Source organism: Carassius gibelio, chromosome A9 (genome assembly GCF_023724105.1).
Source record: "Carassius gibelio isolate Cgi1373 ecotype wild population from Czech Republic chromosome A9, carGib1.2-hapl.c, whole genome shotgun sequence".
Lineage (NCBI taxonomy): Eukaryota > Metazoa > Chordata > Actinopteri > Cypriniformes > Cyprinidae > Carassius > Carassius gibelio.
This window is the reverse complement of record NC_068379.1, coordinates 7,946,489-7,964,007: the sequence shown is the minus strand read 5'-3', so window position 1 is coordinate 7,964,007 and position 17,519 is coordinate 7,946,489. Positions and strand designations below refer to the sequence as shown.

Genomic DNA, 17,519 nt, shown 5'->3' with positions numbered 1-17,519 from the left:
GATCTTTCTGCTTTCTCAAATGTGTCTGGAGCTAAACGCTGGTCATAAAGGGGCGGAGGCGAAGAATGGCTAATTCAAGGCCATTTCCTTTCTTCTCCCAAAACGACACGAACGAGTCCATCTGTTTGTGCAATCACTCATTCAGTTTGACACTCAACACCCAATGGGTTCACAGGAGTTTGACAGTCTCTGAGCCAGATTAGCCAAGAGAGAGAGAAAAAGTGCACACATGCACAGGATAACACAATTTTTCCACCTTATTGGCTGCTTTATCATATTTAGGTATGATCACAGTTAAATGTGACATCAGTATTTTTTTGGTATTAAAATACTTTTCAGTTTATTTAGCTTCGCATAAATCTGTATCCAGTGTTGTTATAACACCGTGAGTCAGTTTGATCAACCAATGGCTGTGACGATCATGTTTAGTGAGACACAGGAGAGAGTAGATCCAATTGCAGATGTTCTTTATTAGGATAATCCAAATCGTGGTCGAACAAGCCAGGGTCAAAACCAAACAAGCAGTCCAAAATAAACAAACAAATAAACAAAATAGGGAACAGGAAAGGGAACGGAACGGGAACTCAGAGGATGAGAAGACAAAGGAGAATCTCGGAGGACGAGAAGACAAAGGAGAATCTCGGAGGACAAGAAGGCTGAAACACAAAAGGTAAGGACTCCATACAAACAACAGGAAAAGACTGGTATTTATAGGGAGGCTAATGACAATAAAGTGAACGCACCTGGTGCAATTAGCAGGAGTGCAATTACTGTGATGACAGGACAAGACTAGTGGAAGTGGAAGTGAGCCCACTAGTGGACACCCAGGAAACAGAGACTAGACAGCGTCACATTACCCCCTCCTCCGCGGAGCAGCTGCCAGATGCTCCACCCGAACCCAAGGGAAGACCAAAAACACAAAGAGACCAGGAGGGAGGTGGAGTGGCAGAGGACCAGGGGGAGGGACGGAGGGCCAGGTAAAATGGGGAAACAGAGACAAGACGACCAGGTAAAATGGGGAAACAGAGACAAAACGACCAGGTAAAATGGGGAAACAAAGACAAGACGACCAGGTAAAATGGGGAAACAGAGACAAGAGAGGTACAACACAAAACAAGGAGTCCAGGAGGGAGGTGGCCCAGTGGAGGATCAGGGGGAGGGACGGAGGGCCAGGTCCTTAGAGGGAAACAGAAAGAAAGACATAGACAAGAAACCCAGGAGGGAGGTGGACCGGCGGAGATTTAGGGGGAGGGACGGAGGGCCAGGTCCTAAGGTGGAAAACAGGCAGAAGAATGAACCCCCCCCCCCAACAAAAACACAAGTCCAGGAAGGACATAGCGTGACACCCACCAGGGCGGAGCAGAAGACCACCACATCTGTGCGGTCAAAGCAGACGTCCCCTAGGGCGGAGCAGAAGACCACCACATCCGTGCGGCCGAACCAGACGCTCCCCAGGGCAGAGCAGAAGACCACCACATCCGTGCGGTCGAACCAGACGGCCCCCAGGGCGGAGCAGAAGACCACCACATCCGTGCGGTCAAAACAGACGCCCCCCAGGGTGGAACAGAAGACCACCACATCCGTGTGGTCGAATGGACAGGAGGCCAAGTTTGGTTGGGCAAGTCTGAAACAGAGAACATGAACAAGTTAAGGGTAGCCTCCGTGGCCACAACAGGATCAGTCGGGTGCTCCGAGAGTTCGACTGAGACCCGAAGAGGCTCTGGAAGTTCCGCAGAGGTGAGGAGAGACTCTGGTAGATCAGCCGAACGGAGGGGAGGCTCTAGTAGTTCAGCAGAGACATGGAACGGCTCTGGTAGTTCAGCAGATACGTGGAGAGGCTCTGGTAGTTCATCAGAGATGTGGAGAGGCTCTGATAGTTCAGCAGAAACGTGGGGAGGCTCTGGTAGTTCATCAGAGATGTGGAGAGGCTGTGGTAGTTCCACAGAGAAATGACGAGACTCTGGTACTCCCATGGTGTTTCTACTGGATTCCAGAAGATCAATGCTGACTTGACTCTGCTCATGAAGATAATTGGTGACTTGCATTTGTTCATGAAGACCATTGGTGACTTGTATTTGTTCATGAAAATCAATGGTGACTTGCCCTTGTTCATGAAGATCAATGGTGACTTGCCTTTGTTCATGAAGATCACTGGTGACTTGAATTATCCCATGAAGAACCCCGGTGACTTGACTCGGTCCTTGAAGATCACCGGTGACTTGAATCTGTCCTTGAAGATCACCAGTGACTTGACTCTGTCCTTGAAGATCACCAGTGACTTGACTTGACTCTGGAAGGTCAACGGTAACTAGCCTTGACTCTGGAAGGTCCACGGTGACAAGCCCTGACTCTGGAAGGTCAATGGTGACTAGTCCTGACTCTAGAAGGTCAGCGGTGACTGACCCTGACTCTGGAAGGTCAATGGTGACTAACCCTGACTCTGGAAGTTCAACGGTGACTAACCCTGATTCTGGAGGGTCCATGAGCACCTGACTCAACTCTGGAAAGTCAACGGGCACCTGACTTGACTCTGGAAGGTCAACAGGAATCTGACTAGACTCTGGAGGGTCAACTGGAACATGACTCGACTCAGGAGGGTCAACGAGAACCTGACTCGACTCTGGAATGTCAACAGGAACTAGCCCTGACTCTGGAAGGTCAACGGTGACTGACCCTGACTCTCGAAGGTCAACGGTGACTAACCTTGACTCCGGAGGGTCCATGAGCACCTGAATCAACTCTAGAGGGTCCACGAGCACCTGACTCAACTCTGGAGGGTCAACCGGAACCTGACTCAACTCTGGAAAGTCAACGGACACCTGACTCGACTCTGGAAGGTCAACAGGAATCTGACTTGACTCTGGAGGGTCAACTGGAACATGACTCGACTCAGGAGGGTCAACGAGAACCTGACTCGACTCTGGAAGGTTAACAGGAACTAGCCCTGACTCTGGAAGGTCAACGGTGACTGACCCTGACTCTGGAAGGTCGAATGGAACCTGACTCAACTCTGGAGGGTCAACAAGATTATGACTCGAATCTGGAGGGTCAACCGGAATCAACTCTTGAGGGTCAACGGGAACCTGACTCAACTCAGGAAATCCCACTGTAGCTGCCATCCTCTGCAGTGGCTCCAGGCTGGCGGTCACCTTGTGCAGTGGCACTGGGTTGGTGACCATCTTGTACTGTGGCGCTGGCTCAGCAGACGTGACGTGAACAGTCTCTGGATCAGCAGACGTGACGTGAACACTCCTGGGAATCTCTAGGATTTTGGATAGCATGGAGAAATAATCCAAAAATGTTTCAGCGGCCATCTTGGGCATTGGCGCTGGGCTGGCGGCCATCTTGCATCGTGGCGCTGGGCTGGTGACCACTTTTAGCTGTGGCGCTGTGCTGGCGTCCATCTTGCCTCGTGGCGCTGGGCTGACAGCCATCTTGTGCAGTGTCGCTGGGCTGGGGGCCATCTTGTGCAGTGGTGCTGGCTCGGCAGACTTGCGCCTCCTCTTCCCTCGAAACACGACCAGGCGGGTACCCTCAAAACCATATCCTTTATCCAGCTCAGTGGCTGGGCAGCAAGCATCAAAAAACATACTGCTGGATCTTGTAGATGGAGTCCTTCTGTGACGATCGTGTTTAGTGAGACACAAGAGATAGTAGATCCAATTGCAGATGTTCTTTATTAGGATAACCCAAATTGTGGTCGAACAAGCCAAGGTAAAAACCAAACAAGCAGTCCAAAATAAACAAACAAATAAATAAAAGAGGGAACAGGAAAGGGAACGGAATGGGAACTTGGAGGACGAGAAGACAAAGGAGAATCTCGGAGGATGAGAAGGCTGAAACATGAAAGGTAAGGACTCCATACAAACAACATGAAAAGACTGGTATTTATAGGGAGGCTAATGACAATAAAGTGAATGCACATGGTGCAATTAGCAGGAGTGCAATTACTGTGATGACAGGACAAGACTAGTGGAATTCTAGTGCCTACGGTGAAGTGCCTAAGGGGAAGTGAGCCCACTATTGGACACCCAGGGAAACAGAGACTAGACAGCATGACAATGGCAGATGGTGGGAAAATTCAGGAAACCTGTTCGAAAACATTTTATTTTTTGCATTTCTGCTTGATGCCATTTATAGGCACAGAAATGACACACATTTAACTCCTTCAAGCCTACTTTTTTTTTAGTAAAAATATGAGTATCAGGCTTCTTTCAATATCTCAATCATCATTGTATTGCATTACTTTATATGTTTGCCAACCCCCCCCCCAAAAAAAACCTACATAGTTTTTATCATAAAGTTAAGCATTATAAATCATCATACTAAGTCATATTATTTGGAGATACAAGCAGTGAAACCATATTCAAACAGAACCGAAAAACCACGATACCACTTGAGGTTGACCCCATATGGTTGACCCCATATAAAATATGGTTTGTTGAAAAAAATGCATAAAACAGACCTATTTGCTTCCCACATTACAACAGCAATGATCAAAAGAAATGTGGACAAACAAGTACTGCCGTATGCACACTAGTATACCAGTCATTTACGCCTTCCTCACCCAGGTGTTGAAAGAGCGCGGTCTCAGCAGAGACATGAAGAGCACAAACATCTGTGTTTAAACTAATCTGATATTCAAACAAAGAATACATGCTTATTAATTTCTCTTTCAAGACTTGTGTCTGAACTAACAAACTAACAAAACAACAGCAATCTTTTCCTTCTGTCTGTGTTTGTAAAGGGGTCATATGATGTGATTTCTATTTCTAGGTCCCTTTGGAGTGTTACAAGCTCTTGGTGCATGAAGAATATCTGTAAAGTTGCAAAGACTAAAGTCTCAAACCCAAAGAGATATTCCCCACATATCTACGTCACTGTGTTAGAAGATTTGCATAATGCCAACCAAAAAGACCATATAAGTCATTGTAACCAGTAATTATGTCCCCACTGGATGCAACAAATGCCTAGTTTGTAATGGGTTTTATTGGTTTAGTATTGTCTGATGTCCAGATCATGAACAAATCTTTCTATTTAACTGGATCTTCTTAGTGAAGCGATTGAACCAGTTCAGCAAATCGAACTGAATTCGGCCAATCACAACGCACTGGATAGCTGGCCAATCAGAGCACATATCGCTTTTTCAGACCGATGAGCTTTGTGAAAATCAACGGATTTCAGAAGGAGAGGCATAGAGGAAAAACAATAATGTATAGTATGTAGAAAATAATGTGTTTTTTTAACCTTAAACCACATAAACACATTGTATTAAACCAAATACACAAAATAATGTTATTTTTAGCAACATCATTTTACCCCTTTAATGTTAAACAACTAAAGACAAGGAAATCACTCACTTCTCTTGACTGAATAGCTTTTGTAACAAGTCTTTAATTTATACAGTGAAATATGCATTGTTATTTTATAGTTGTTTACTTTGAAAAGTCTGTGCCTGAAAGTTACAATTAAACACCTTGAAAAACACTGTTCATTTTTTTTGGTATCTTTGCTCTATTTGTGCTGTTGCTTGTAGTTTGATTATTTGTTATTATTTTCTTTATTTTTATTTGACTGTAGTCCTTTTTTTCCCTGAACACAGCACTGAACCAAACCAAGCAATAGCAATACACCCCCTTAGGAGATCCTGACTGATATTTACATCAGAAATAGTCAAGTATATTCAGAACAAGTCGTTTCAATTAATGCTCGTTTCTGACTCAAGTGCAGGTTTTGAGCTCTGATATGTATCGTATGATTCATAGTACAATGAACTCTTTCATCTCAAAACAGCAAGCAGAATTTGCACCGCCATGTATGATCACCCACCTCTCAGAAACAAAAGCCTCATTTTATCAAACCCGAACCACGCAAAAATGTTCTGCTTATGTAAAATGTTAAATGCGCCGTTGAGTTTTCATGATAACCGTCAGCCACCTGACCTCATTTCCTGTTCATCCCTCCTTCCTATCCTCCATCTTCCTCCCAACAGCTCACTCTCTGCTCTTTCTAAGCAACACGCAAATGTCAAAGACATCAATATCCCGAGTTTCTGTATTTCAGCAGGCTCGCAATCATCTAAAGGTCTTCACTGCATCAGTTCTCTGAAACACACACTTGAGTTCGAGAAAGTTTCTTGTGTTGGAGCTGCAGTGATGTGGGTGGTTAAGTTATATAACGTTACATAAGGACGGAGTGATGCATAATCACAGCGCAGGCGGTCAAACAGCGCCATAAATGATGAATGATCACAGACCGGAACTGGGAGGCACGGCTTCTACCATCGTCATCATCATCATCATCCTCATAACACACAGAACAATGAGACCGATGAAGCTGGTACAAACACAGATCCAATGCTACTAGAGCATCAGAGCTCATGTATTCCAGTTTCATTACAGGTTAAGGTCTGTCAGCAGCGTTTGTGGCATTGATAAATACAAAAAGACTTTTACCTGGTTTGCTTTAAAAATGTAGGTATGAGGCACTCCCAAATTGAAGTGAAGAGACAATTTACTTGCATTAATTCTTCAATTAAAACATGTATTATATGAGATGTACAGCTGTTTAAATCATTGTTTTACAGATGTTTAGAGTTTACGGTGTACTGTTGTCATGGCAAGTGATTTTTTCACACTTAATTCATGCTAACATGCATATTATTTACATTTTGTAATAAACTATATTTTGTAATATGTACTATACCCCATTCAGTTGCAGTGTAAATGTCTCACTGCCACAAAAGCTGTTGATTAAGCTCAGCTTGTACTGAAGCTAACTGATTTTCAGATCTGAAAAATGTAATCATGCAGCTTATCGAGGAAAAGTGATATCACATTTCTAAGTAAGCAGACTTTCGATGCAACAGTTTTTCTTTAGTTCTATTTCAACTGAAAATGTCTTTCTACATTGATAATAATAAATGTTTCTTGAGCAGCAAATCTGCATATTAGAATGATTTCTGAAAGATCATGTGACACTGAAGACAGGAGTAATGATGCTGAAAATACAGCTTTTATCACAGCAATAAATTACGTATATATATATATACACATATATACATATATATACATATGTACATATATATATATATATATATATATATATATATATATATATATATATATATATATATATATATATATATATATATATATATATTTTACTGTTTTACTGTATTTTTTATCAAATAAACTCAGTGTTGGTGAACTTACTTAATAAACAAACATCTTATAACCCCAGACACGTGAATGGTTGTGCACATTTAAGGAGAGATCAAAATATCTTTAATGTCTTGGGAGTTTTTCCTTGGAGCAGTGAGCCGAAACCACCCTAAAAACACCCTAAAAATTTAAATTTTCAAAACACATTAGCAACCACATAGCAGCACCTGGCGAACATCCACAGGGTTGTGGCAGAGAGCTTTGCGGAGCCAAGCACACAAATCTTTAGACTGATTTTATTATACTTAAATTCTGAGCCACAAAGGCAAAATAATAACTACAGACTGTGTGATAACTGAGTTATGTCTTAAAATGTGTCTCTTATACCATGATAAGACAGATGGGCGTCCTGTGACAGATGGGTTCAGCTCAGCTCATATCCAAAACAAAATTAATGATTTGATATCAATTTCAACATCGAAACTGAACCAAAAGCATGTTTTCCTCAGTTCCAGTGTTGTCGTGATGACTGTGTCTCTGCATGCAGTGTTGATGTTGATGCTCTGAGCTGTACAGCACTGAAGTGCACACTGTCCTTGAGTTCACCGCAGAACTATGAGACACACGCCCTGCTTCTCTCTCTCTCTCTCTCTCTCCTAACGTTCTCCTTCACTTCCTCTGACTGTCACACAGTGTACTGCTGATCCACTGCGTTACACAACTCTCCCCCGCATGACAGGAGAGCAAGGACAGACACACACTTACACTAGACACTGTGTCGCATGCACCAGGAGAGGGTTTTTAACCCATACCTGTATCACAAGGCTTGCTCTGATACATCTGTGATACATCTGACGTAGTTCTGAGATGTCAGCCTTTTAATTGAGACCATATTTAGTCCAACTGATGATCTTTAACACTTCAAAACGTCTAAAAGAGTCATAGTGGTCTAAAAATGTTCTTCCCAATCAGCTGACTTCAAAACAGTTGACATCTGTGATGAGACTCAGTGTAAAAACAAAAGCCAGCGCATGGACGCACTGGTGAGTTTAAAGATGTGCTAAAGAGGTGTGAAGCTTTAGTTTAAACAGTCAGATCAGATAATCACTAAACTGTGAAACCTGAATGAATGAAATCAGTTCAACCCTGCATTTCTTACTTCAGAAAGTCTTATTTTGTAACACTGCTTGGTTTTTAGGGCATAATGGTTTACAAAGCAAAAGAACTAAAGCTTAGTGCTTGTTCTGCATTTTTTACTTCAGAAAGTCATATTTTGTAACACTGCTTGTCACTCATAGTTTCTGAAGCTATTATTCACTAAAAACTGACCCAAAATCCATTCAAGTTTTGAAGACATGGTAAAACATAAAAAAAAAAAAATTAATAAAACTGAGTTTGTATAAATCTGACTTTATTTCCTTATATCTCACAATGGATTAAACGTTTTAAAAAGTCAGAAAAAAAGTAAAAATTGTGAGAAATTAACTCAATTGTGGGACAAAGTTCAAATGTGTTATAAAATTGCAATTGGAGGAAGTCTAAATAATAGGAGCGCCTTAGCGCCATAATGAATAAGATTAAGATAATAAAGTTTTAGTATTATTTTAAGATTAAGGTAAAAATTACCAGAACAAAGTTGCAGCAATATGAAAACAAGTCATAGAAAAACAACATTAAAGTAGTAAATGTTTTTATATAATATTCTGAGGGGGAAATTTTTGTATTGTATTGCATGACAATTATTCTTCTATTCATATGCCTTTGTTATGGTATTTTTAACTTTATTCTCAAAATATTAGGAATTTTATCTCAGATCGCCATGACTCCATTTTTTTTTTTTTTTTTTTTTTTACGTGGCACTAAAATGCCATTGTACAATTATAATACGCATACTGACAAATTTGAGGGAAAAAATGTAAACAAACTTTTAGTTGGCCACTATTTATTTCAATTCTCACTATTAAAAAGCCATTAACTACGACCTTTGTCTCGATAAACTATTAATTTACTGCTTATTAATAGTTAGTGAGGTAGTTGTTAAATTTAGGTATTGAGTATGATTAGAGATGTAGAATATGGTCATGTAAAATAAATACTTTATATGTACTAATAAATAGCCAATGTGCATGATAATAAGAAATTAATTAATAGTGAAAACCGGTCCCTACTCTAAAGTGTTTGCATAAATTTACTTAAAACATAAGAACAAGATCTCTAAACTGTGAGAAATAAAGTCATTTTCCTGCATGACACACTGTCCATTGATAAGGTCATCTACAGATTTGAATCTTTGCCGAGACTTTGGCCCAATTAGTGGATGTTAATAACCTCAAACAGATGAATCACTCCAGCAGATGCTTCAGTCTTTATCACGTCAGCCCACATACATGAGAGCATGCTATTTCTGTAAAATGCTCTGAGGTTTGCGCTATACAGATCACGTCAAGTGTGGCGTGTGCATGTTTCCTGCACGGATGAACAGTGCCTTTCCAGACTGCTGAACATCAGAGGTGACTTCTGGAAACTATAGCAGTCCTGAACACCTTTACTGGCTGAATCGTTCACCCTGCTCGCCCCCATCAAGACATACACAGCTCCTTCATCACTGAAGCAGTGTTTATCTGTGTTAGAGAGCATATCTAAACACACCAGCTTAATATAGAGCCTCGCTCCTGAGTCACAATTCAGAAACGCACAATGGAAAAATGTCTGCACTAATATTTACTGCTGTCCGCAACGAGGGTGAAGAGGAAGAAATATTCATCAAAATGAGTAATACAGCTACAAGTGTAACAGAGAAATGGATATTTACATTCACATTCAGGGGAATTTGTGTATGTGACAACACCAGCACAACATTTCACCACAGACTATGGCTGTGATATACACGGTTGATTTCTGATCACAGCGGGACTTTCCACTGACTGACACACACACACACACACACACACACACACACACACACTGGAGCTGCATCTGTCCAGTGTGCTCCACAAATGTCAGACTTCTTTTGCTTGATTTAATGAGCCCTGCGGCTCTCAATGCGGATGCAATGCCAAAAATAATCATCATGAAGAGATATCCACACTCAAAGAGCTTATTTTGCACACAGAATATAATTTTTATGCAATATTTTACATCATACTGCTAGTTACAGTAGTAGATCCCAGGACTTTATAAAATGTATTGTGTACAGGGCAATGTACTGCAAAAAAGCTAGTATTATTTACAGTGACCCAAAATGATCTTCAAGTCACACTTTAACAAAACTATTTGCAAAATGATGCTTTATAAAGCAGGGTTTCCCAAACCCTAGTCACTATATTCATAATATGAAATTTGAATTATGTAAAATACGTAAAATAATGATCATCCAAACTTGAAAATGGATTAATACAAAAGTTTGTGAAGTAAACATACAAACGTGTCATTCAATCATTGCAATATTTACTTAAAATCTCAAGTGATATTTCAATAATTTATGCCAAACGGGTTCGGCTTACAAAAAAGTTTGAAAACCCCTGCTTTAAAGGAATATTTGACCCAAAACATTTAAATTAGCTGAAAATGTACTCACACTCAGGCCATTCACTGAAGAAAGAATGATTATGGATTACAGACAGAAGTGACGGTTTAAACACATCTTGATGGACTTGTTTCTTACAAACACAGCTTTTCTCTTCACCAGACATTAACTGATGGACTGTAGATCAATGGCGGATCATTGTGATGTTTTCATCAGCTGTTTGGACTCATTCTGATGGCAAATTATTTTTAATGAAGAAACAAACTCATACTGACCCCTGGACCATCTGAGATGTGGATATTTTTCACATTTTCAGTTTTGGCAGAACTGTCCCTTTAACTGTTAAAGCAATTAAACACTGTTTAAAACGAAGACAAATTGTGATGCATTTACAGTGGTCAAACGTTAGTGGATCATGTTGATAGTAAATGTGAGGTGGTTTCTGGGGTGCTATAGTTAATGTGATTCTCCACACCTGTGGTTCACTTGTGAATAGGGGAAGACTGCTCGATAATGCCAAGAAACAACCTACTCTCGCTCACTCCACACAGATTCCTGTCCAGACTGAATGCTCTGTCTCAGTCTAATGATCAGAATCTGATTGTAATTTAGACAAGCGGTCTCTCTCTCTTCAATGTGACCGTTACACCACCAAACAAAAACAAAGCAGTTGATTGGTTAAATTCAAACATTTTCAGCCAATCAGAAGGAACTGCAATGGCTTTGTCTGCCCTGACTGAACAAATGTGTGACCATAACAATGCCAACTTCCATCCATTATTGTGTGGTTAGGATCCCGCCCAAAAGTTGTGAGGAATGTAAATCAACAGTAACTGGTGCATAATTACATGCAATTAATACTAAACAAACCCAAATACCAACCTGTAAGGAACTTCATGTTCTTAATAAATTATACTCAGACCTTTAATATATAACACCGTAACAAGGACAACTTAAAATAAAGTGCAATCAAAATATACTCTTATTTTGGTCCAAAGGGCCAGAAAGAGCACAGAAAATAGGTTTTAAAGACACAAACCAAACAAACACAAGAACTTTTAGACTATGGATGTTCAAACAGCATGCAATTCAGGCTAATTCTCTAGAAATGACAGCAGACCAGGCTTGAAAGGATGGCAATGAATAGAAACATTGCTTAAGAAAGTGCAACAGAATAACCACATCTTACATGAGTGCTCTTGCAACGCGCTCTAAATGTCCTCCAGCAACCAAAACACAACTAAAATCCATCAAGTAATAACACTTTATATTTGGGGACTGATATTAAAGGTCAAGGGTCAAAAGCCAGCACTGGACACAGAAAGACTGACAGTTCTTTCCATTATCTCTTCTCATACTGTTGATCATACTGACCTGATGTGACAACAACAGGATATGACTGTCTGTTACCATAACACACAGCAGTTCTGCTGAAGACGTGTTGGTCTGGAAACAGTCACACTGAACAGACAGCCCCATAAACACACTGTGCAGGGAGATATATGAAACACAGCAGCATATCTGTTCAACACAGACCTGATATCAGTGCATCACATATCAGATTAATACACGGATATTGTACATTACAATATTTATGCTCTTGCCTTCCCCAGCCATTGTCTGTGAACAGACGGCGCATCAGGGAGGACTCGGACTCTGGCAGAGCAGACCAGTGGTGAGCTGCTGTGAGTAATTACAGCACGTTTAAATCATTCCTGATTGTCTGATTACATGCATGAATTAATGCGGAGATAAATTCAGTCTGTGCATCTGTCAGCTGCTCTTCATTAACTTGAGAGCAATCACAGCTGTACAGCAGGACAAATCACCCACACACCTGCTTAAAGGAACACCTCACCCAATATATATATATGTATATATATTATATATACTGTATATATACACATATGTAATCATTTACTCACCCTGGTATGAGGTTCTTTATTCTATTAAACAGAAAATAAGTTATTCGAAGATTGTGGGTAATTAAGCAATTTCGGTACTCACTATATGGGCAAAAAATACAATGGAAGTCAAATGGAACATAAACTATTTGATTACCAACATTCTTCAAAACATCTACATGTGTTTTGCAGAAGTCAGTCGTCCATGTTTGGAATGATATGAGCATTGTTGGGTGAACTATCCATTTAAAGCTGCTGATAATGAATGACTGTTTTCAAACCGGTATTCCAAATTCATCTTTTGGTCACATCACGTTAAAGTTCAGTTTTATATTAACATTATGTAAACGTTAACATTTGGCCATTTTGCCACATGGACAGTAAAGAAATGACAAAAAAGGGCAGTTGATTAAAAATGGGATCAGGAAATATTGTGTGCCGGATGTGACCCTGCATTGCCTACTTGAGCACAAAAAGCTTTCAATGGGCTTTTAAGTCGAACATGATCAGTCGGACCACCATAATCACCCATTCATCCTGGCCAGAGTGTGTAGTTATCCTCTCCTTACACTTGTCACAGTGGGAAATCTGAAATCTTTGAGGGTTTAGTGTCCTGCTGAAAACTGAAGTGACAATGAATCATGTCTTTATCTGAAAGCTCACAGCAGTATGTGGGATGTTCTGTCATGACAGCAGCTCTTCCATCACTCACATCAAAGTAAAAAAAACACGGATAAACATCCTCTACATGTCATCAGCATTATGTGTAGAATCACAAAGGTTTTCTTTTCCCAAAAAAGGAAAGTGACCTAATGGTAAGAGAGTTGGACTTGTAACCCGAATGTTGCAGGTTCGAGTCTCAAGTCAGGGATTGTCGGTGGAAGAAGTGAAAAACCAGCACTCTCTCCACCCTCAATACCATGACTGAGAGGAGACCCTTGAGCAAGGCACCGAAACCTTACACTGCTCCCCGGGAGCTGCAGCAATTCAATTGGCAGTTCATGGTGTGTGTGTGTTCACTGCTGTGTGTGTGCACTTTGGATGGGTTAAAAGCAGAGCTCAAATTCCGAGTATGGATCACCAAATTTAGCCAAATGTCACTTCACTTAGTGTTTTTTGTTTTTGTTTTTTTCCAAATTATTTAGATGGCTAATTTCTAAGAACAAGGAAATGGTAATCATAATAATAATAAAACCGTATATTTATTTATACAACAATCCTTACTGTTTCTTGAATCTGATTAGCTGAGAGGAGTGTGATATTCTAGTGATAACAGAACTCTGCCCATTTCTCACAGCAAGTGTCATGGTGGATGCTCAAATCCACTACAATTTTATAAATAATACTGTTTTTGTAAAACAGAATGTAGTTTTAAGAGTTATTTTAGGCGAGAATGTAGTTGTTTAGAATTCAAATATGCAGTTTGTTAATAAAGATAACGTCTATTTGTGATTTTCCTCGGCCAGATGTCTCTATAGTGATCAAACATGAGATTTTTTTATGGGCAGTCTTTGCTCTCATTAGTCTATTATTTTTTCCACAGTTTTGAAAGTTTTGGCTGAGGACAAAATCTCATCATGTTATATTTTCTATAACTTTAATGCTGTATATCAGAGTGCTATTATTGCTGTTGTTAATTAAATATTATTATTCAATAAATCATTCTTAGTTTTATTGTTCCGGCATTAGATGAGAGAAAAACAAGAGACTGTTTATCAACAGTAAAGACTTTTATATTGAAAAAGACTGAAACAGGGTTATAAACAAGTAAGTTATTTTCACTTTCAACAACAGCTTGTAAGATGCACTTAACAAATGCATTGAGCTGTGCTGTCATCAGAATTCACCCTTAACAGATGAAAGGACAGTATGACAAAGATATCGCTTTCCTCATTGAACATTAAAACTAATGTTTTATATATGAGATTGAGCTGAAGAATGAATGATGTATCAGATGCAGGTAATCACACTCGCTCAGTCAGTCTCTCTCTCATAATACACAAGATAATACAGTGAGCTTTAAATACAGTAATAAAATAATATTTTAATTAATCTCTCAACGATAATTTTAAAAATATATTTCGGAATTAGTAACGGAGGCTTAAGCTCAGCTGTTAAACTGAGATTTGAAACTGTGGTAGAAAGTAATACACTCCATTGTTGTCTTTTTTTTTGTTCACGCACTTCTGCCATTGAACTGTTGTATAAACACAATATTACACTCAAAGCCATGCGATGTGGCTGTATATCAGCATGCTGTGATTACCTACAGCACTCGGCCTGAATCTCAGCCTTGCCGATATAGAGCCATCTCGCAGTGCTACTCATGTGATATTGCTCAAATATGATTGCAATATTGTGATATATTATTACAATTTAAAACGACTGTTTTCTATTTAAATACATTTTAAAATGTAAATTATTTCTGTGATGCAAAGCTAAATTTTCAGAGTCACATGATCCTTATAAAATCATTCTAATATTATGATTGAAACATTTCTCATTGTGATCAATGTTGAAAACATTTTGTGGAATTTTTTTTTCCGGATTTTTTGATGTACAGAAAGTTCAAAAGAACCGCATTTATATGAAATAGAAGCAGTATAAAAAAATAATACTTTTGTAACAATATAAGTCTTTAGTGTCACTTGTGATCAATTTAATGCATCCTTGTTATTTAACGGTAGAGAACACATAATTTTAAACAGGCCTTAACTATATATTAAATATAAAGTATAACATTGTCCACTTAAATGAATGACTAATTATTATCCACCTGGACTGTAGTTAACTTTTATTTTAAATGGACAGCTTGAGTATAGCTGAACAATTAGAAATACTGCTGCTGTCACTTAGCATAGCAGAGTTTTTAGGGCCATAGAGTTAAAAAAACAAATGAAGTCAAGAGGAGAGAGCACAACCAGAAACCACTAGAAAACGGATGAAAAAACATCCTGACATTTAAAAAAAATACCATTTTGTTTATGTTCATATCCTGCCTACGTTCTGAAAACCAAAAGTAAACTAGGAATTAAATCTGGAGCCAGTGTGGTGCACAAGACCATGACGTTGATGAGGGATCATATTCCACAGTAGAAATCATATTCATAACTTCTGTAGCTGAACTCTTCACCCCGTCACACACATGGCTAAGGCTGAGGTCACCTGAGGCCAAAACTCATGAAATCTTATCACAGTTGACTCATTACAGATTGTAGTCTGATGAAGAGCAGACAAACACACAGAGGCATGCTGGGTAACTGCATTCCAGTATCTCACCCTCTCCTCCAGGCCGGTCTCTTCTCCGGGCGAGTCTTTCCCATCGGGCAGGTCTCTACAGACGGGCAGGGCTTTCTTCAGCGCCGGCTCGCGGTTCAGGGTGGTATAGCCCACGTGCTCGTAGATGGGGTTGATGGTCATCTTAGATATGTATTCGGCGGCTTTGGTCTCGATGTACAGTGTTATCAGACCGTCCGTTACCAGGTCGTGGATGGACTCGAAGCGCTTCTCCCCCACAAAATGCTTCCCATCGTAAAACAGACGGAAGTTTCGTGTCTGATTCCCAAAGCTGAGAAAGAGACAGAGAAAATGAGTGTGTGCTAGACTCGAGTGTTGTAACACACAGCTGTGAGACACACACACATACTGAAAGTCTCTGGATACATCAACTTCCCGTACTTTGGTTTGTAGTAATGATGAGACTGGAGAGTGAAGAGCTCATATGTTGATCAATACGAAGACCTGATACTCTTCCCCCACACACTCACACAGTTCGTAGCCCAGTTCACCCTACACACATTTAACATCTAATCTACATGGTTCTCATCGGATTTTTAACCTTTTGACCTATTTTGCATTTATTTGGCTTTTGCACCACAAACTATGACATTTAATACCCACCCTTCAATATTAATTATTCTTCCACCCAATTGGACTGTTTTAGAAACATCTGTTTATAATAACATGACCTTTGTTAATAGATGCCAATATTTGAAAGTTTATAGTTAATCATTAGGGTGAACCAAAATAGGGAGGGGTTTGGCTGTTTAGTTTGTCCCATGCAAACCTACATGTTTCTTCAATGATGGTAATTCAAGGATTTTATATATATATATATATATATATATATATATATATATATATATATATATATATATAAAAAGAAATAATACATATACTGCAATAGCACTGTTGTAATAAAAATGAAATATTTACATCTGCATTTCTTCATTTTCAAAATTTTAAATACATTTTTTATACATCCAAACAAAATAAGTTAATTGCAATAGGCTGTTAATTATATATATGCCGCCAAACCACCAAATTAAAATCTTGAAATTAAGAAAATCTGATAAATATTCAGGTAAATATTTGTGTTGAAATGTTATTGTACAATATAAAATAAAATTATTACTGTAATAACTCCTCCTTTTTAATAATAGTACAATTAAAAAATATTTCTAATTTGTGTTTTTTGTGTTTTTCTCAAATCAATCACCCTAAAAGGATGGATCACACAAACACACAAAAAAGTAAGTAAAAACTTATGCCAATATTCACCATTTGAGATGAAAATCTGTAATTTATAGTCAAAGATTTACAATATAATTCACAATTGTGAATGTTAACAGAGTGGAGACAAATAAACATTTATAAAGCAGTTTTAGCATACTTTTAGCAAGCATAAGACAAAGAGTGAGTATGCACACAGTGAATAAAGTGAATGAATGTGGTTACTTGATAAATTCAATTAACATTGTTTTAGAAAATGAATATTTGTATTTTAATTTCGGTTTAAATATGTGTATCAAACAGTATTAGAAAACAGCAGCTTGATCCCTGAATCTCTGAGACAATATTTTATAACCTGATCAGAGATGGTAATGTTGTTATGTGCCACTGGAAATCACAGGACAGCTGAGCTGC

General features: G+C 39.1%; 1 protein-coding gene across 3 annotated transcripts in view; it reads right to left on the bottom strand.

Moving 5' to 3' along the window:
• LOC128019589 (N-chimaerin-like) overlaps positions 1-17,519 on the bottom strand; it is a 48,368-nt gene that overhangs the window by 18,776 nt on the left and 12,073 nt on the right. For 2 of the 3 annotated variants that reach the window (XM_052605657.1, XM_052605656.1), the window contains one exon: positions 15,873-16,161. In XM_052605657.1, coding sequence (XP_052461617.1) covers positions 15,873-16,161 — 289 coding nt within the window. Of the gene's footprint in view, positions 1-1,350; positions 4,241-15,872; positions 16,162-17,519 lie in introns of those variants that run through there. The other variant, XR_008185210.1, reaches the window with a different exon arrangement.